The 21,078-nt window shown below is 44.8% G+C and overlaps 1 protein-coding gene across 1 annotated transcript in view; it reads left to right on the top strand.

Moving 5' to 3' along the window:
- The first annotated feature begins 432 nt into the window (after positions 1-432).
- KMT2D (lysine methyltransferase 2D) overlaps positions 433-21,078 on the top strand; it is a 120,946-nt gene continuing 100,300 nt past the window's right edge. Inside the window, exons 1-8 of the mRNA XM_060252584.1 lie at positions 433-1,927; positions 13,767-13,829; positions 14,700-14,832; positions 16,471-16,688; positions 17,065-17,174; positions 18,721-18,883; positions 19,219-19,384; positions 19,505-19,619. Coding sequence (XP_060108567.1) covers positions 13,781-13,829; positions 14,700-14,832; positions 16,471-16,688; positions 17,065-17,174; positions 18,721-18,883; positions 19,219-19,384; positions 19,505-19,619 — 954 coding nt within the window. The 5' untranslated portion in view covers positions 433-1,927; positions 13,767-13,780. The remainder of the gene's footprint in view (positions 1,928-13,766; positions 13,830-14,699; positions 14,833-16,470; positions 16,689-17,064; positions 17,175-18,720; positions 18,884-19,218; positions 19,385-19,504; positions 19,620-21,078) is intronic.

Here is a 21,078-nt window from a genome sequence, read left to right as displayed (position 1 = left end):
GGGACCTCCTTTAAGCGAAGGTTACAAAGTCCTGGAGGCATGTGCAAGGGGGTGAGCGAGCGCCCCCTCTGGAGTTTGCCGGGCCCTTACACCCTACGCCCCACAGCCCTGCGTGGTCTAGTGGCAACGCACTAGGGGCATCCCTCTTATTTCTGCTTCCTGGGCGGCCCACTCTGCGTGACGAGCGAGAATGCCGCTTCCTCGCCTCTCGGAAGAAATACACCTGTCCCACGTTCCCTTACACCCCTGGAAAGGGTAGAGAGGCAAGGAAGAGCCCTCTGAACCCATCCCACGTGCTATTGCAACAACCCGGCCCGGGCGCAGAAGGGTTAAAACTGGCGAAGTGATCTTCGGCAGAGCGTGCACTGAGGTTCCGTACGGACGCAGCTCTCACTTCCCCAAAAGCGAGAGCTCCGTGTGCTTCCGCCATCGGGTTCCAACACAAAATAAGTGCTCGGTTCCTTCTTTTCCCAATACACCCCACCATCTCGCGCAAAAGGCGAGGGGATGGAATTGCATCGCTCCCGAGACGCTCTCTTTCGGCCCCAGTGGGAGAAGAGACGCTGAGGAGGAGGAACAGAGCGCGAGAGGGACCAGTCCCTAACTCCGGGATCCCACCCTCCCTTTGCACAGGAGGCGGAGGAGGGAGGGGGAGGTTAAGCAAACCCGGAGCTGGCCCAGCAGGACCTACTTTCCTCTCTGAAAATGGCTGCCTCGGTGAACACTTTCTGTTCAATTCCTTGAAGCCCTTCGTTGTGTGTGGGGGGAAGCAGAGGGCGGTGGGGTAAACACCAGCCAGAGATGCTTCTTTGAACCCCCTCCTCTACTGAAGCGGAGGATTAGGGGGAGAGGGAAGAAGGTGAGAAGCAAACAAAAAGGAGAGAAAGGAGAGAGAGAGAACGAGCGAAACAGGAAAAGAAAGAGAAGAGGCCTGGAACAGGAGGTAGGGAGGAGATTATCCAAACAAAAAAGCAAAACAGGGGGACCCCCAACCTCGAAGCGAGCAGTCAGGAGAGTGGGGTTGGTGCAGCCGTTTGTGCGAGGGAAGGCTGGATACGTCTGGTTTAGTTCTCTTCGGGAGGATTCAATGTAGCTGCTCGCGGATGATAAGCTGAGTCTTCGGATCAGCTTCACTGGAAAAGGAATTGCAAAGGAAGGAGGCGAAAGTATGTCCGTTCCATCCGGAGAGAAACTCTGAACGTTCTGTTGCCCCTCCTCCACTCGCTCCCCCCCCACCCCTACCCGGGGAAGCCTGAACGTTCCATCTGAAGGGGGTCCATCTTTTAAAGAACATCCAACGTTCCATTCCCCTCGCCAAGTGAGTGTTCCAGCGTTCTGTTGGGGGGGGCACTAGAGCGCCTCCTGACCGAGCAAGGGGTAGTGGGGTGTAAGGGGGGAATCCGGAGGTGGAAGTAGCGAGAGAATGGGCAAAGGCAACAGAAAGAGAGGCCTTCTCCGTCGGATGCGGATGCTGGAAGATCAAAGGCAAACCCGGAGCTCCCTTTGTGTTTCCTCCTAGGGATCGCACTGCTTCGCTCTTTCTTTGGGCTTATTTTGGAACCCTAAACTGCTGTGGTGGAAGGAAGCAAAGCTCCCCCCTCCCCTCCTCTCAGAAGGGGGCTGGGCGTTCTATTTTTTTCCCTGGGTGGAGAAATCCTCGGATATTGGATTTAGCATCCTTTCTAAAGCTAATTTTTGGTTGCTGTTGTGTGTTTATTCCATCCTCCCCCCCCCCCACCTTCCCAAGGTGGCTGTAAATAAAAGTACAAAGATTTTCTTTTTGCCTTTTTTTTCCTTTTAAAGGAGGGAACAAATGCAAACCCTTCTTTTTTCTCCTTTCTCGATTTTTTGGATAATGATTTCTGCTGTATCTTGCCGATGGATTTTGCCGGGTGAGGATTTCTGGATCATCTTGTAGAAGAGAGGTAGGTGGAACTCCCCATTCTTCTACATGTAGAAGGAGCCAGCAGAACCCTGCCTCTGAGCCTTATTTGAATGTCAATATCCTCTGAGCGTTGGAAGTATATTTACGTCAGACTTTTAAACGGTGCTGATTTATGTAGAATTCTGCTGCATGAGAGAGGGGAGGAAGCTGTTGTGTAAAAACTGTTGAGGAAGGGTGGGTGGCGGAGGGCCGCTGATAGCAGCAAACTGGGAATATTGTCTTCCATAATCTAGGCCTTTCTAAACAAGCGGTTGGAGGGAAAATGGCTCTTACACCCTTCCTGTTGAGAAAACACGGATCTGTAATTTTATTTGATATGGAGAGAAGTGGGGAGAGATTTAATCCCTTCCTCTTGCTCAAACAAATAAAGGTCTGTTGGTATGTTTTGTAGAACGATGGAATCCACAGGGAGCTGTATTTGTTTTGGGCTGAAGTTGTCTTCTGGCTCCCTTTATTTTGCTAAAGGGGAATGAGATTGGGGAGGAAGCGTGATTAACCATTCATTGGAGATTTGAAGTTATTCCCCCACTCCCTCGCCAGCTTCTTTCCCCCAGTGTGCCCTCTTTCAAATTAACATTTCTATTTTATTCCGTCTGGAACCTGGGATTGCAACCGTGACTCTTGGGGGTCTGTAGGATGGGGTAGAGAGGTAAAGTGACGCTAATCAGTAAGATCTTCCTAAAATACAGTGGCCCAGATGTGAGCTGCCCAGCAATTTGGAGGTGGACATAGCTGATAATGGATGTAGATTGACAAGCTTCCTCCCCAACCATCCCTTTCACATGTACCATCAACCCAACTCAGTGAACAAATGTCCTCCTCCCTCCTCAATCCACACTTTCCCAAAGCAAGCAAGCCCTGTGGCAAGGCCTACTGTGCTTAGCAGTACTCCCCAGATCTGTGCAGCCTGCATGGGATTATGGAAGAGTCCAAAGGGATTTGTTCAAAGAGGGTGGGGGGTGGGTGGAGAAGCGGATTGTATTGGCATTTTCTCCCTTTCAAAGCAAGCCTTCTCCAACTAGGATGTAATTGATGCAATTATCTTTTTTAAATCAGCTGAAATCCAGATTCTTGGTGTAGGCGACTTTGCAAAGGGATTCCAGAGCTGGGCATTTTGAATGTGGATCTGGCCCTTTCCTAATGATCAGGATTTGTGTGTGTGTGTGTGTTGTGTTAATTGGGGAGAGGAACTCAGTAAGCCTTGCATCTTGTTGGTGTATATGGTATGTGTCTTTCGCCAGTCTCCTGCTGTCCAAGGAGACTTGGTGGGCCTCACCTGTTGCACTTGTGTGTCTGTCTGTCACCTCTCTCAGTTGGATCGAAGTCCCTTGAAACCCAGTGTGGGGGGGGGGAGTGCTGTTCTTGACAGTTGGGGAAGAGCCACAGAATGGCGACAGAAATAAGAGAGTCTGCATCAAGGGACAGAGCTTCCCTGGCACCATGCTGGATGGTCAAAGTGCTGCTTTAAAACCTCATTACTTGACTATTTAGGGGTGGTGGTTAAATTATTATTCTGGGATGCTGGGCCTTTGTGTGCATACAGCATGGTGAAGTGGTTAGAGTCTCAGACTGGGCCAACTAGGTCCCAGTCCCTGCTCTGCTGTGGAAACTTGCCACCTTGGGCTAGTCACATGTGCTTAGCTTAACCTACCTTGCAAGGTTGTTGTGAGGGTAAAATGGGTAGAGAAGAGAATGTTGTAAGCCACTTTGGGTCCCCGATGCAGGAGAATGTATGGTATCAGTGAAGTAAATAAATATTTGCAAACTCAGCCAGTGTTGTTAAGAGTGTTGGACGAGGAACTGGAGGACATGTGTTCGAATCCTCATTCATGCTGTGGAAGCTCACTGGGTGACCTTGGGCCAGTCACATCCTCTCAGCCAACCTACCCCACAGGGTTGTAGTGAGGATAAAAATAGAGGAGAGGAGAAGTGACAGACTGCTTAGGGTCTCTGCTGGGGAGAAAGGCAAGGTATAGACGAATTAGATAAATAAACCCCTCCATCATTAAAATACTGTATCGTAATTATGTTTTAGAGGATTTTTTCATTGTTGCAGCTGTAGAAAGCTTTTGGCTATAATCCATTTCCATTACTGCGATTACAGTAGGTGCGCTGTCTTTGGTCTTGTTCCTTTGAAGAGACCCAGTGATAAAATAAAACTAGAGCTTCTTGAACAGGGAGGGATTATGTGCAGCTTCCAGTCAATCTAAGGAACTACTTTCACCCTTCTGTTAGATCACATTTGTAAAATGTATCCTGTACTCATTTTAGCCACTATTGTTCAAGTTCTTTATTTCTTTGATTTTATTCTGATGGTATGGGATATAATAAATAAGAACTTTGCTTTGCTGCCATAACTCTCTGCCGCCCAGCGCTTTTCAATACATCTTCAGAACATTAAAGACTTTGTGAAGGTCTTTGCGGTGGTATGCTCTATAATTCCTTCTCCTATAATGTTCATCTTCTTGAATTCCCTAAGAAAACCCCACATCAGCGCTATACCTGATTACAGGCCCTGTGTGTATGTGCCAACTCTGGGTCACTGAAGTCATTTGTTGGGGCTGATGCTGAATGCCCTGTAGGTAGAAGGTAGCTCCTTTGTTGACCAGGCCAATCTCTTGGTGCTTAAACCATCCCTGGCTTGTCCAAAGGCTTCGTACTGTATGCCAGTTCCAGGAGCCAGTATTACACACCCCAGTCCATTCTGCCCAGAAGAGGATATGGAATATGCTTGGAAAGGAAAAGGAAATGTCCCCTGTGCGAGCACCAGTCATTTCCGACTCTGGGGTGACATTGCTTTCACAATGTTTTCACAGCAGACTTTTTGCGGGGGTGGTTTGCCATTGCCTTCCCCAGTCATCTACGCTTTCCTCCCAGCAAGCTGGGTACTCATTTTACTGACCTCGAAGGATGGAAGGCTGAGTCAATCTCGAGCCGATTACCTGAAAACCAGTTTCCACCGGGGATCGAACTCAGGTCGTGAGCAGAGCTTAGGACTGCAGTACTGCAGCTTTACCACTCTGCTTACAGGCATCTTATTAGAATTGGTTTTGCCTTTGGAGCGGAAGAACTTGATAACTGAGAGGTTTCTGACAGGTAAAAGATTCTGGTTACAATGTTACCTCTTAATGCTAACTTAGTGATCCTTCAATGAGAGGAGCACAAACCTCTTTGGAAACTACAGGCTTAATGGGTTTTTATTGTTATCCCAAAATCTGTGAGTGAATGGTTTTATGTTTTGTTTTTTAAATTTTCACAGCTCTTATAGAACCCAAGGTTGCTGCTTTAAGGGGGTGGGGTCACAGCATATAATGAGATTTGACAAAGGTTGTTTTAGCCGATCCACTCTTTGAATCCACTTCTAAAACCATGATGCATTAAACTTAATGTGTTGCTTTTGGACAGCAAAAGAGCTCTAGGAAGATGTGGGGGTGGAGTGAGCAAGTGGCATTAAGCTTGAAACTTGAGGGTGCACCAAGCTCTGTTTGGGCTCAGTTGTATGAATAGCTGTGTCTGTACTGCATATCTAAAAGTAATTTATGGATTGGATCTAGTGATCTGTGGGTGTGCACACTGTGGATCTTTCCCTTTATTCCACCCCCAATGCCTCCAGCAGACCTTTCCAGTCCCAGAAGGGTTGGTTCCCAGGGCCATGTGTGGGCTAATATCCGTGTGGGAAGGATGGGCTGCAGTGAGGAATGGGGAATGGGTGGAATAGCCCTTCCTACTTCTTCCTTCAGCTAGTGGAAGAGGTAGGAGTGGAAGTTTTCTCCCCTTCTGCCTCTTCAGTGCATCCCTCTACCTGCAGGACTCTTCAGAGCACATGGATTTTGCGATCCAGGAAGTCATGTTGCCCAAGGTTGAAAGGACTGCTGCAGTGAAGAGAAGAAGGGAAAGTTCCACATCCATTAGTGTTGTCCTCTGATGGAATGCTGGGTCCCATCCTGTGTCCTGTGACTTCTTCCTGCTCCATTTTGGCAGAGCAGGGAGTTGCAGTTATGTATGCAAGGAATTCTGTTGAAGTTCCCTAGCTCCCTTCTCTGAATGACAGCTTACAGACTTCTATGGCAATGAGTATCTATGGTGTTGACACCCACTTAAATGTGTAGTGTAGACTTGCTCTCTGTTTTTAATCTTGCTCCCAATCTAACAGATCCAGGTGGGCAGCTGTGTTTGTCTAAAGCAACAGAACAAAGTTGGAGTCCAGTAGCAGCTTTAAGACCAACAAGGTTTTATTTAGAATGTAAGCTTTCATGTGCAGCATGCACATAAAAACTTACATTCTGAAACATTGTTGGTTTTAAAGCTGCTACTGGACTCCAACTTTGTTCCAAATTTAACACAAAGTATCATCTGTTATAGTGGGATGCCTTTTGTGGTTTGGTTTTATTGTGTATCCACCTTGAGTTTTTAAAGTTAGGGTTTGGTGCCTTAATCTGAATTATCAGGACTAGAATTTAGAGAGCTTTTGAAGATGTTATGTTTGATTTTTGTTTGAAGGGGGATCCTTAAGGTGGATGGCAGGATGGGTTTGGTAGACCAGAATTAATAGAGAAAACTTTCGGAAGGCATGAGAAAGGTTAGTGTCTCTAGTGAAGGTGATTTAAGATATTCTTCACTGGTTTGAAATGTGACTCTTGCTGTTTGCATTGTACAATATTTTTTTTTGCTCCAGCAATAGATAGTAGTATATTGTATGTGTATTGCAGACTGGCTTTGGGGAGTATTGGCACCAGGACTTTTTCTCTGGGGGAACATGGTGGAATGTTGTTCTGGAACCTCTTAATGAAAAAATTCTCAAAAAAAAATGTTTTAAGTTCATGAAGGGCACTTGTGTACTTCTCCTTTCCTTCTTGAGAGTTCCGGCACCTCTTTTTCCAGAAAAAAAACCCTGAGCAGAGTGGGGCAACTGGGAATTCCTGGCATTTTATTGCATGTCTGCCATTGCATGGCAGAAGGGTATTTATTTCTCTTGGGTAAAATACTTTAACAGCTACCGTTTGCATGTATGATATCGGTGCTCCAATACTATAAAGAGAAAACAGCACAGGAATGATACAAATTGGGACATTTTGTATAAAACATTGTACATTTTAATTCGTAATACAGCAATCCAATAAGTTATTTATTTCATTTGTTTATAGCCTGTTTTTCTCACTGAGACTCAAGATGGATTACAAAAGTTTAAAGAATTAACTAGTTGACAAACAATGTTTTTAATGAGCCGTTTTACATGTAAAGATCGCTTCCATGTAGGCAGTCCAAAAACAAAGACAATGTAATAACTTTCTTTTTATATCGGTGTGGCCAAACTGTGGCTTGGGAGCCACATATGCCTCTTTCACATGTATTGTGCAGCTCTTGAAGCCCCCACTGCCCTGTCAGCCAGCTTGGAGAAGGCATTTGTCTCTTTAAATCAGTTCCCCAAGCCATGCCAGCGAACAGCTTGGAGAATGCATATAAAGTTAAAGTTGCTTTCTTTCTACCTCTCCCTCCTTTCCCCACTTTCCTTCTTTCCCCACCTCCCTCCCTCCAACATCTGGTGTTCATGTCTTGTGGCTCTCAAACACCTGGCATTTATTCTGTGTGGCTCTTACATTAAGCTGGTTTGGCCACCTCTGATCTAGATCAACCAAAATATCTCAAAGTAGTGTGCAAGTTGTTGAGTTCTTCAGAATTCTTCCTCAGACTGGATATTGGAAGATGTATCTATGTATCCTGTCTTTTCTCATTACAATCAGGACTGAAAGGCAAGTAACAATACTAAATGCAACACAGGAGACTGCTGGCAGTCTATAGTGTATGGATCCGAATACTTTAAAAAATTGTCATAGAAGTCTTATTGATGTATTAAATTTACCAGCAGCTCTGTTAACAAAGGGAACCTGTGCTCAAATACTCCCATGGTTGTTTCCTGTAAAACAGGCCTGCATTTTTAAGTCAATTAATCAGCTTTATTCATTTTTTTTAAAGCTTTGTATTGGTTAAAAATGTCTGTAATGAATAGGATAGCAGTTTTTTTTAATGGCTAATTACTTTAATACCTTACCAAAAATATATGATGGCAGGCACTGTTGTTACAATGGGCACTCTTTCTTCTCTCTTATTTAGGTGGATAGGCCTCTTCTAAGACTGTGTTTGGTTACTGTCACCCTTGTGTGTGCCACTCTTCTCCCCTCCCCCCCCATGCCTATTTATGCAGATGTAATCAATTGTCTAAAATTCATACAGCTAGTAGGATAAGATTTCTTTAATCAAGGGAAGCCTTTTGTTGAAAAGAATCAAAGAATTTAAATTGCAGGCCAAAATAAATTTTGAGAGACCCATGGTTGGATTAATGGTTTTTGTGAACCTGAGTAACTGCTGTAACACTAGAACAAAGTTTGAGTTCAGTGGCACCTTTTAAGACCAACAAATTTTTATTCAAGGAGCAAGAACTCTTCTTCAGATCCAGTGAAATAGAATTTCCTCAGCCATTACATATGCTTCACTTTAGTTGAAGAAGTGTGCTTGCACACAAAAGCTTATATCTTGAATAAAATTTTGCTGGTCTTAAGGGTGTCACTGGACTCAAACTTTGTTCTGCTGCTTCAGACCAGCATGGCTACCCACCTGAATCTATCTTGCTGTAATATTGTAAATTATAGTGTGTATAAGGATTATATCTTGGCCTGTTGAGATAATATTTCGGCTTAGGAAAAGTGAATTCCACAGACCTTAAGTTTGGGATCTGCAAAGAAAGAGGTATCTTGTTGCAGTGGTTATTTTTCTTGCATGTTTTTCTTGCATGGGGAATAAACTGGCATTTGTCTTACCTTTATTCCTTCCTCTGTGGGCAGGATAGCCATCACTTTCTGTTGATCTCTTATCCAAAAGCAGGATAAATTTGTTAGTTGTTAAGGTGCTTGGACTCATTTTGCTGCAACAGGTTAGTATAACTATCTCTTTGGAACCTGAACCATTTGGTGAGTGAAAGAAAGGAAAGTTTACAGTCATGCAAATGAGTCTCCTGGAAGGGCGGCCTCTGGGAATCCTCTTACTTTTCTTGTACTTTGTGGAATAGCTTTCTGCTTTTGGAAAGTTCTGATATCTACATTCTTGAATGGGAAGTCTGAACCTGCAGGTTCTGAGTACTTCTGAATAACATCATACTCTGCAAGGACTCACCTGTGATAACTAGAATGTCTGTGATAACTAGCAGTAGCCAATGGAAGCTGAACTATGCAAAATGCCTTTTGATAAATTCCCAGATTTTCAGGTTTGGACTCTGGTCAATATGTTGGTGTAGAATATTGTATCACTATGGAGTGGTCTCTATTTTTACTCTTACATAGGCAAAAGTACGTGATATCCCAGTCTTAGATGTCACCACAGGAGGTAGTAGTTGAGATAGACAAGATCCAAGTTATCTTGAACTTTATTGATGAAACTTGGTGTCCAGTGTTCTTCCCAATATTCTACACTATTGCAAGCCCTGAGACACCAAAATAATGCACTCCTGTTTTGCACCAGCTGCATCTGTCAGGCAGTCATCAAAAGCACTGCTAGGCTGAATGTATTACATTGAGTAGCCAGTATAGGGACCAAGTACTACCTCATATGATACAGGCACAAAATCTGGTACTGGCTGCCAGTTTTTCTCCTGCTGGAACTTAATAAATTCATAAACATCTTGGGTTCTTGAGTAGAAATGGAAACTAAGGTTTCCTTCATGCAGTAGAAGGCTAGAAATACTTAGATTTGTTTACAAGACTGGCAATCATGAACAGTGGAGAAACAGAGGAAATTATTTGTGTGGAATGTGGATGACAAGGTCAGGTTTCTGTTTTCTTCCCTGCCCCCTGTGCCAAAGAGCATTTGGTTGATTTAGTTAGAAAAATAGTCTTCAGATTGGCATGGAGTCCATCTTTAATCCCAGCCAGCAATGGAATCCACTTTTGGTATCCTATGTGTTTTTCTTAACCTAGAAAAATAAAGTTGTATTATTGGCATAAGTTAGGATGCAGACCAGTTTTGAGTCATGAATCTGAATCAAAGGCCAGTTACTTTTTACAGAGGATTGTATACTTTGACTCCAGAACAATGAATTTACCACCTGTTAGCTTTATGTTCAAGTATTGAAATGTACCTTGGAATATTTCACATTCAGTGTGTGTTGGAAGAGCAAAAGAGTTGAAATGGATGTAGAGGTAACTATTCCATATATGAGACATGAAACTTTCCCCCAAATAGCTCTGACTCTTATGCTCTTAGATGTCAAGTTATTAACTTTCCACTGATTTCCCCACATACACATACATATACACCATGAATTCACAAGGGGAGACTGTGAAACTTGCTTTGTTTGTTTATTTACTATAAAATGTTCTCAACATGCCTTACAATGTTCCTTAAGGTAATATAAATGTATACAAATACAAAACCAGTAGCACAAAACATACAAAAGAGCAGGAATTAAACCATTTAACAGTAAGTAAATAGTGCATTAAAAATACTAAAGACCTCAAACAAACAGCATCTTACTAACAGTGTTCAGCCCTCAGAAATGGAAGGCTTTGATTCCAAAAGTGATAGTCTAAATTGGTAGACATGGACTTGGGGTAGGGTTGCTAATCTTCAGGTGAGGCCTAGAAACCTCTAGGAATTACAATTGATCTGACAAGAGAGATCAGTTCCCCTGGAGAATATGACTGCTTTGGAAGGTGGCACTATACCTATACCCTACTGAGGTCCCTTTCCTTCCCAAACCCCCATCTTCCTCAGGCTCCACCCCCCAGTCTTCAGGAATTTCCCAACATGGAACTGGCAACTGTGGCTTGGGGAGAGGCCTGCATAAGAGGTGAAGTGCTTTTCCTTCAAGGAAGAGAGCTTCCATTGGCAGTAGCAGAGGGTTCCATGGCAACAGGAGGGGCCTGAACTTCCTGTGTAATTTGGCGCAGAGAGAAGGTAGGCCTCTCAGTTAAAAAAATCCCATATTAGTACCACAGAAAGGTGATGTCAGGCAGAAGAAAGAGGAGAGGCAGTCCTGTTCTCTAAGCCCCCAGCTTGTGAAAACCCCAACTGGAATGAAGGGGGAACTGAATTCTCCCCTGTTCTAAGGTTTTGCCTAGTAAAACGGGGTCTAAGCAAGGAGAAACCTCCACAGCATTTTAAGCAGCGACTCTTCATGTATCGTTCTGGTGATGAACCTCTTTGTCTTGAGCTAAATTCAGATGTCACTAAGGTCATGTTAAACCTAACTTGTAGCTGTGCTTATGTGCATGCCACCTCCTGCCCTACTCATGTGGAAGACCCTGGTTAGAAAACAGTCCCAGTTACCTGTGATGTATAAATGCAAGCATCTGAGTTAACTAGGCTGAGGGAGAACAAACTCCAGCTAAACCACATTGTCTGCCTTTGTACATTGTTAGTAACTGGAGTTAATTTTTAGCTGGGATTCTTCACACAAAAGAGGAAGGTGTGCAGAGGGTATGAAGCTGGGTTTGTGCATATCTTAGCTTAGAAGTGATACTGGAATGCATCCATGTTCTCTCCCATGCTTTGTAAGAGACCACATCCAAAACTCACAGGTAGAAGATGCCACTGGAATAATATCCCAAAGACCCAGTTCCTTGCTCTGTTCCTTTCTTTTATCACCTTGGTTAACTTTTGACCCAGAGCTCTGTAAGTCATTCAATGAATGACCTACTTGTTCCTTCAGCCCCTTGGGGTTTGCCTGTAGCCAGCTGTGACAACCTTTTCTTCCCCACTGCTCCCTGGGAGCGTGGTAGGGCGCCTGTCTTCAGAAGAACTTCTAATGGATGTTTGCTTTCTGTGGTTTTCCATGCCTTCCTTTGCCTGTTGAAGGTTTTAATTGAGGTCAGTCTGTATAAATGTCAAAAGACCTCATACTGCTTTAACCACTAGGGGACTTCTGTTCCAGATAATGCTGTGATGCTTCTTCCACTTAATAAGCTATCTTTCCCATCAGGTATCGATCCTGTGAAAGGTTGAGGATGGGTGGGTTTATTTGTCTGGATTAGAAGCAATGAGGTAGGTCTCTCTCAATTAGTGGTAGAAGCTGCTAGCAGGTGATCTGCTCTTTGTAGATAGGTTTAGCCCCATCATACTGAAGACAAGACTGGACATCCTGTGACTTGTGTGGGATTCAGTCTGTGTTGGAGGTAGTGATGAGATGAGAGCTGAAAGCAGTTGGGATGTGGGACAGTTTGGGTTGCTGCTGTGGGGGTGCAGGTTCTGGTTCTTGCTGTGAGCTGGATTCCCATGCTACTGCAGGGTGAGTGTGGAAAAAAAATTGCCCAACAAGAAATAGTGGGCTTAAATGGCAGCTACAGATATTTTATGTTAGACACAGGAAACAACTGATGAAGCCCTGAAAGATTGCCCAACAGTGATCTTAAAATCTCCAGTTAGATTTGAGTCCAGTAACACCTTAGAGATTAACAAAATTTTCTGGGTATTAGCTTCCAAGAGTCAAAGCTCCCTTCGTCAGTCATGAGTAAGAATAAAGCTCACACCCCAACATCTTCTTTGTCTTTAAGGTACTGCTGGACTTAAATCTTAACTGTTCTACCACAGATCAACACAGCAGCCTTGTGAAACTATTTAAATCTCCAGTTATTCTGATAGCACAGTATTCCTTGGCAAACAGTTGATGTTTGGGTTTAGGTGCATGCAGTCCATGCTGAATAGTGATAATGGAGCCTTCTGTAGGATCTGATTCTCCTCTACCATCCCTTAAAAGCACATTATGCATAGTTTATTCCAGGGGTGTCCAATCTGCAGTTTGGGAACCACATGTGGCTCTTTCACACATATTGTGTGGCTCTTGAAGCCCCCACTGCCCCATAGAACAGTTTGGAGAAGGCATTTGTCTCTTTAAATCAATTCAAGGCTGGCTAATGCATATAAAAGTTGCTTTCTTTCCACCTCTCTTTCCCCATCTTTTTTTCTTCCTTCCACATAAGAGAAGCCATGTTGGATCAGACCAGTGGCCCATCCAGTCCAACACTCTGTGTCACACAGTGGCCAAAAAAAAAACAGGTGTCATCAGTAGGTCCACCAGTGGGGCCAAGACACTAGAAGGACACTTCCTTGCTTGCCTGCCTACATCTGATGTTCATGTTTTGTGGCTCTCAAATGTCTGATGTTTATTCTATGTGGCTCTTATGTTAAGCAAGTTTGGCAACCCCTGGTCTGTACTTTGGAGCAGAAATTATTTTTGCTTTTCTTATTCTGTGATTCATTGGCCTCATAATACAGATGGGTTTTTGCAGATTTTCTGTTTGCATTTAACATTCTCACTTTGTTGAAAAGTTACTATTGTAGCTGGTATGATTGGTTGGTTTGGATTATCTCCTGATTTTCTACTGGAATCTTGGAGCAGGTTTCAGTAGTGAAATAAATATAAGCTACCTCAATGCCAATCCCAGCACATTGAAAATGGAGACTCGGTACAATCCTAAACAGAGCTATAGTTTTCTAACCCACTTGAGTTCAGTGGATTTAGAAAGATGTAACTTTGCTTAGGTTTTCATGATTAAACATGCATTCAAATGACACTGTCTGTGTTACCCTGTGTAGAACTTCCATTTGAGCTTTTAACACAAGAGTATTGATTTTGTTAAAAAAAACACAAGTTTTTAGCATGTAGCATTGGGCTTAGCATGCCTGAACAAGAAAAGGGGTAAATGAGTGATGTATACTATGGTACCACTAAGGAGGAGACATCATTTGAAACATAGTAAGGTACAGAGAGCTAAAGGTGTAGATTCCAAATAGAACCAGGGTTTTAACAAACTGTTTTCTCTCTCCTCTAAGTCTCTTGGAGACAGGATGGATGATCAGAAGCCGCCTGGTGAGGACAAAGACTCTGACACGCCAGGTAGGTGCTTCCCAATTGGCTGCCTTAGACAACTGCTCACTGTAGTGCATTGCAGTAATGGATGGATGGCAGTCTCTTGCAAAAAGTGTAGAGTGCTGGCCTGCCATCCCACCAATGCCACCCTACCTTCCTGGCACATTTGTGACTGCAATACTGTATGTTTCAACTCCTGGGTTTGTTTGGGGCAGGAGGCCATCCATCCTGCAGTTTAGCCAAGCATGTGGGAGGTGGTATTCTGCACGCAGGTGGCACGTGCTCCTCAGTTAAGCAGCACCCTGCCTTAGACCTGAAAGCGGAGAAGATCAAAGCGGGAGGGGTGTGCAACTGCAAAGGTGTGCAGAAAACAGTCTGACTCTGCTGAGTTACTCAAGAGCCCAGCACCTGCTTTTTGTACTTCTTTTTAAAAATGTATTGCTCCTCTTTTGCTCCCACAAGGTGTCAGATTCTGTGCTCATTTGAGGGTATCCGAGAATTTTACTCTGTTTTCTAGAATGTAGCTTCCCAGAAGTAAATGTGCTGTTGTGGCCACTGGGTGTCTCTGCAGCTTAGGGAGGGAACTATAAGGAAAGACTTTTCAATCACAGTCAACTGATGAGCTTCCTTTATCCCCTGCATAAAATTTAGTTCAGCTCATCTTGAGTTCTTATGTAATTACATTGAGGGTTTCCTTGCCTCTGACAGGAAAGCGCACTGCAAAATAGCACAATAATGTCAGAGTACAAGTGTGGGGGAGAAAGCTGTTATGGAGGGGAGGGGGCTGGAATGTCATGGAGAGGTGCTGTCTCAAACAAGGCTGGGAGCATGGCACAGCAAGAGATCAGCTTTGCCCCCATTGCTTTGCCTGGGTACTGACAGCTAACTTGTTGGCAGCAGCAGATGGAATTGTCTCCTTGGAGGAGCAGGGCAGCGTGGAAGTCAATCCCCTGAAGCTGCCAGAAGACAGCTCCGTGAAAGAGCCCTTGGAAGATGCAGAAGCTAAAGAGGAACCACCACTGACCTGCTGGTGAGAGACCTGAGATCGCTTCCAAACTTTGGAGCTTATAGGGTATCTTTGCTGCAGATGGAACAACTGTGGTGGGCAGAGGCTCAGAGCTGAGGTTACAACAGCAGGAGGCAGGCCTCCCTGAAGGAGCAAAAGATATTCATCATGAAACTATTGTGAGACTATCTGATACTTGTCAGACTGTTGGTCTGTCTTATTAAACACAGTCTGTTACAACTGGCAGTGGCTCTCTGAAGTCTTGGGCAGAGATCTTGCCTAGGGTGTCAGTGACTGAACATTGGATCATCTGCCTTCAAAATATGGCGCTTTGCCACTGAGTTCTAGCCCCTCCCCAGTCTGAGACATCTCACACGCCAACTGACAGTCATACCTCCTTGTTCAAGAGATTGACAGAGAGGGAACTCTTCCCTGGTTCTGTCAGATGGTGGTGCTGTGGGGCAACAGGACATTTTCTTATGCTCTTAGATTTCCTCTTTCAGTGATCAAGGTGCTGCTTCTTATTTTCTTCACTTTTCAAGGTCCTTGAAAGAGGGATAAACAACATGAATCCCTCCATTTTTTGCCTTAGGTGTATAGATGACAAGGCTTTAACTCCCTTCTGCCTCCCCCCCCCCCCCCCCGAAACAAAGTCTCAGAAGAATAAAGGTTCAGGAACACTGATCCTGTGTGAACCATGGTGGGGGTGGGTTTTGGAAGTCATGGAGAAGAGTTCATGGAGAATCTGGATGTCAGCCACCACCCTAGAATGCCTAGATGGCAGAGAGCAGAGATCTTTGTGTGGAAAAGCAAGGACCTAAGTCCACCTGTCCAGGGTTGCCACAGTGCACTGGCATGCTTATGGGACCCCAGCAGGCTGCCCAGATTGCTCGTAGCCTCTTTGGAGCACCTGGATAGGGAAAGATGTAGAGGTCCCCCCCACTTTCCTTTAATAAGGCTCCTGTGCTTATGGAGCTGGTAGTGGGGAGCTAGCTAGAGCATCCATGCCAGAGCATGCCAGTGCAGCTGAGTAACATATCCCAAATGCAACCACTCACAAAGGTGTTGTGATATATGCTAGGTTTTGCCCCTTCCTTACTTATGTCATGTTTCTCCCCGCTCTTAAGTACTCAAGACAGCTTCCTTTAATATCAAGTGGGCTTTTAGGTGCATCATTATTACCCCCTGTATTTCAGCGGTAGGTTCTAAAAGTAAAGGAATATGGCTTTCCTAAAGTAATCCACTGACTATTTGCTGCTTGGTTCATTCAGTTAATTATCTTGCTCTGTCCTTAACAATACCTGATAACTTGAAAGTGCATGGCTTGTCAAAGGCCATCTTGCTAGCAAGCTTTGTGTCTGAGCAAGGTTTTCACTTTGGAGGCATCATGCCCAGATACAGCTTTCTGGCCAGCCATCGCATGGTTAAGGGAACTTTGCCATAGAATGTTGGAGGATTTGGGAGCTAAAGTGCATTAGGGATCTAGGGAATATCCCTAAGAGCTAAATCAGAATGTGTCAACTGCAAAGAATCAGTTTTGGATGGGGTCATCCTTGCAAACTGTGAAAGATACAAGATTTTTATTCTTTTACTGTTCAGGGGAATGGGTATATGCTTTGCAATGACAAACTCTTTCTCATCTCTGCCTTCCCCCCCTACCAGCTCTCCACCCAAACGCTGTGCATTCTGCAACTGCAGCAAGTGGAGCTTGCATGGGCAGCGTGAGCTGTTGCGCTTTGATCCAGCTCCTGGCTGGACAGAAGGTCTTTCTGAGCCTCAGGAAGGGGAGCAGCCTGGCGTAAGAGAAGCTGGAAATGAAGACCAGACCCTCATTGGCTTTGCAGATGGTGTGTCGGTGAGAGAGGTGTTTGAGCCAACAGGTGAGTAGTGTGCAAGGGAGAGCACCTACTGGACAGAGCTTTAAGTGGTGCACTCAACTGGAGTATCAGATCCAACCTGCTGTCTCATTATGGCCTAGCAAAGGCTGCCTCATATCCAAACTGTGGATTTTTCTGAGTATTTTCCCCTCATGACATACAGCAATGTCAAGAAATGCTTCAAATAGCTGGCTTCTTATTTGGTTACATATTCTGCCTTATCGCAAGGAATAGGGTTAGGATACATAATACCATTCCATTAGTGTCCTACAGTGTTACCCGGTTCCCTGGTCTCCCAACTACCCCAATCCATCTGTATGCCCCAACTAAGGTTTGGTTTGCTTCCCCTTTCACACACCCCTTTTCCCTTTCCTTTCAGGGCACTTCTGGGCTCATCACTGGTGTGTGGTGTGGTCAGCTGGAATCTTGCGTGCGGAAGGGTCATGGTTGAGCCATGTGAACAAAGCTGTCATCTCAGGGATTGCACAGGTCTGGCAAGGAAAGGGAGATTGTGTGGGTCAAGGAGAGGGGAGGGAATTAAGACAGTGCCCAGGGAAACACCATCACTGCCTATAAGAAAAGTTTTAGGAACCTGCATGCACTTGCATTAGAATCTCTAATCTGGATTTTGCTAATTTGTTTAGAATCCTGAAAATTGTCACCTTCACCTTTAAAATAAAGTGCCTTTGCCTCTGTTGTACCCTGGTAAGTTCCTTAATTTGCTTAGGGAAAGGGGACAATTTGCCTTGATCCCTCAAACACCAGATTTTGTCCTTGGTGTCTGGGAAGGGGACTAGAGTAAATTCCTTATTTTAATAACATTGTTTAGAGACTGCATAAAATTAAACTGCTGTTTCTAGATACAGCATACTCACAGCTGCAGAGACCAATCTGCATTAGCTACTTTAATTACGTAAACAGTGTGTGGATGGTGGACTCCAGTGGCCAAGGAACAAGGGCTTCCTCATGGACCCTTTCCAATCAGGCATTTTCCAGGGGGCTTCTCTGGTTCCTGACCCCTTCCTACCACACACAACAAATTGAATGTAGGCTTCTAAACTTAGTTTACTCCCGCCTTAGTAACTTTCTCAGACTCTGAAACCAAGTTATGTTGTAAAATATTTACTAACTTAATCTAGGCCCCAGATTTTCAGTTTTGATTTCAATAGCAGAGTTTTGATTATTATTATTTTTTTGTTGACTGTAGTGTTCCATAGCTTTTGCCAACAACTTAGTAGCTTCCATTTTGTAGTAAACAGGAGGTGAAATTTCAGCCTGGGTACTATAAAAAGTTCAGGAATGGTTTGCACGACAGTCAGGTTGGGTTTACTAGTATGCATGTTCCCCCTTTGCTGGTGTCCTGATAATGAGACCAATTCACTAATGTGGCACTGTGTGGGCATTACATTACTGTGAGGATTTTGGAAACTGTGCTCTGCAAAGCATATGTGCAAATCCTGCAGGGCTAGATCTCTCAAGCAAACTCCAGAATGGATTAGGAAGTTGATCGTTCTTAAGCATAACAAAGCCTGGGAAAAGATTATCCCTGTCTAAGCAGCCATCACCTTCAATTAGGGTTGCCAGGGCCCCACCGGGGGAACCCCTGTGTTTGCAGGACACTTCCCTGCTGCTGGCCATGTGGTCTGCAGGGGGAAATCTCACCCCCAACTCGCCTGAAAGGTGATGTGATGATGTCACCTGGAAGTGATGTCATGTCACTTACGTTCTGTGGCAATGCTCTAGTTTTTGGGCAAAACTCTATGGTAAAATTGGCTACAAACCACAAGAGTTTTGCCAAAAAAACTAGAGCATCCCCCCCCCCCCCCATTGGCAACATGGTGGAAATGTGCATGGCAGAAGGTCCCGGAAAGGACTGATGATTCCACACATGCCCCCGGCAGCCAGGTAGGCTTTCAACAGTAGTGGATTTCAGCATTGGAAACTTTGTGTTTCCAGGCTGTCTGGGGCTGCCATTCTCTCCAGGAGTTTTCCTTTTTCTTTGTTGAATCCGTGATCTGCTACTTGCTTCTTTTAGAAATGTGAACACTGTAGGAGACTGGGTGCTACCATTCCATGTCGTGCAGAGGGGTGCCAGCGCCACTATCACTTCCCCTGTGCTGCAGCCAGTGGCTCCTTCCAGTCCATGAAGTCATTGAAGCTCTTGTGTCCGGAGCACCTAGACCAGGCCGTGCAGATGGGTATGTATTAGCAGGATGCCAAGGACAGGTGCTGGTGCAAGGGTTTGCTGGTAACCTGCTGGAATTTCTACGGGGTCTCTCTTACCCTTATGGTTTGTGAATAGAACTGGAACTGAGGGGAATGGGTTTCTAAAGGGCACAGCATTCAAGGGGTTAGGGATTAGATATTCCATGGTTGTTTCTGGATATGAGGGAGCAGGATCTACTGCTTGGATAGAGGGAGAGAGATACAATTAGTACTTCTGCCTTAGTTTGGGGTTTGGCTGCCGAGGACTTGGCATATCGGAAGGTTGTGATTTGGTGGCTTCAGTCCCATTGCACCCTTCTTCCCACAGAGGACTCGCGCTGCATGGTGTGCGATGCACCCGGAGACTTGCGTGATCTTCTCTTCTGCACCAGCTGTGGCCTGCACTACCATGGCACCTGCTTGGAGATCACAGTAACACCCCGCAAGCGGTCTGGCTGGCAGTGTCATGAATGCAAAGTTTGCCAAACGTGTAGGTAAGTAAAAAGCCCTTGGCAGCTGGAAAGGAAGAGATCTGTGCTAAGCCTTGCAGGAAGGACTAAATGCTGAGAATGCATCCATTTACTGCTAGCCCATGGGGTGTCTGTCTTTTGCAGGCTATCGGGGGAGGACAGCATGACGTTAGTGTGTGAAGCTTGCGATAAATGTTACCATACATACTGCTTGAAGCCAGCCATTGAGAGTCTCCCCACAGACTCCTGGAAGTGCAAGGTGAGTGTCTTGCCTTCACACATATGGGTTCTTTACAGATAAAATTTATCCTCCCCTCCAAAAAAAAGCTCTATTCTATATTCTGCAAATTATACAAATAACTTGCATTTCCGAAAGGCATAGGAGAGGCAGGAAGCAGTACAAGGAGTTGAAGGCACATAGAAATCCCGCTTAGCATCTCTTCTGGTTTATGAAGTAGTGGCTGAAGTCGTCCGTGTGACCTCAATCCAAAGGGATAACAACTTGCTTTAAAAAAAGAGATGGGGAATGACTTTCATGGTTTGTGCTTGTTTTGACTCCTGTGCTGACTTGCAGAGTGCCTATTGCCCTGCTTACGTGTAGTCAGGTGGAATTCTAGCAGGAGCTCCTTTGCATATTAGGCCTCATCCCTCTGATGTAGCCAATCCTCCAAGAGCTTACAAAAAGGAGCCTTGTAAGCTTTTGGAGGATTGGCTACATCAGGGGGGTGTAGCCTAATATGCAAAGGAGCTCCTGCTAGAATTCCACCCCTGTGTGTAGTGAATCCTCTTTTCTTCAGGACAGATGCCAGAACCAGGTGGGATCTTCCCTAGCATTGCACCATTTCATCTCCCATTACCTATCCCTGAGGCTATAGGAATTCGCATCTTGAGTGAAAACCACAATTGGGTCCATTGTTGGAAAGTCAGGAGTCTGCTTTTCAAATTTGGCATTTTGTAACAGGCCCAAAATATGGAGAACTTCTGCTCCCTTTTGGAAAAAGGACCTGGTTTTCTTTACCTATAAACAAAGTAAACAAAAAGTCCAGACCCTGGAGTGATCTCTTCTCCATCCACTAAGAGGCAGGTTTTTCAAAGAAAGACTGCTGGAACTAGTGCCAAGGAGAACAGTCTCTTATTTCATAGTCAGTCACTGCAGTCTCTGTGTTTGTTTTACTGTATGGGTTTTTTCAGATCTGGCAAAACTTTGTCACCTGCTCCGTGAGTCTACAAAAGAGGTGGTGGTGGGGAACCAAGTTCTACCCTTCATGGCTAATTAGAAGAAGAGGAAATTGGATTTATATCCTGCCCTTCATTACCCAAAGGAGTCTCAGAGGAGCTTACAATCTTCTTTCCCTTCCCTTCCGTTCCCCACAACAGACACCCTCTGAGGTAGCTGGGGCTGAGAGCTCTGACAGTAACTGTTCCTCCCAGAACAGCCTCTGAGAGGGTTATGACTGACCAGGGTCACTCCAGCAGTTGCATGTGGAGGAGTCGGGAATCAAACCTGGTTTCCCCAAAATAAGAGTCCACACACTTAACCGCTACACGAAACTGACTGTAGAAAGGCTGTAGCTGTCAGCAGAAGGAAATTTTACGTCTTCTATATTACATTATCTCCTTTGTGACAGCCGTCAATTGCCCATTTTCCTCTTTTTTAGGAGTGTGTTTGCAGGGGTGGGAGACAGGATTGCAAATTCTGGATGCGTATTAAACTCCTA

This window comes from Heteronotia binoei, chromosome 13 (genome assembly GCF_032191835.1).
Source record: "Heteronotia binoei isolate CCM8104 ecotype False Entrance Well chromosome 13, APGP_CSIRO_Hbin_v1, whole genome shotgun sequence".
NCBI lineage: Eukaryota > Metazoa > Chordata > Lepidosauria > Squamata > Gekkonidae > Heteronotia > Heteronotia binoei.
The sequence above is the reverse complement of the archived record's forward strand: the minus strand, read 5'-3'. Positions and strand labels throughout refer to the sequence as shown.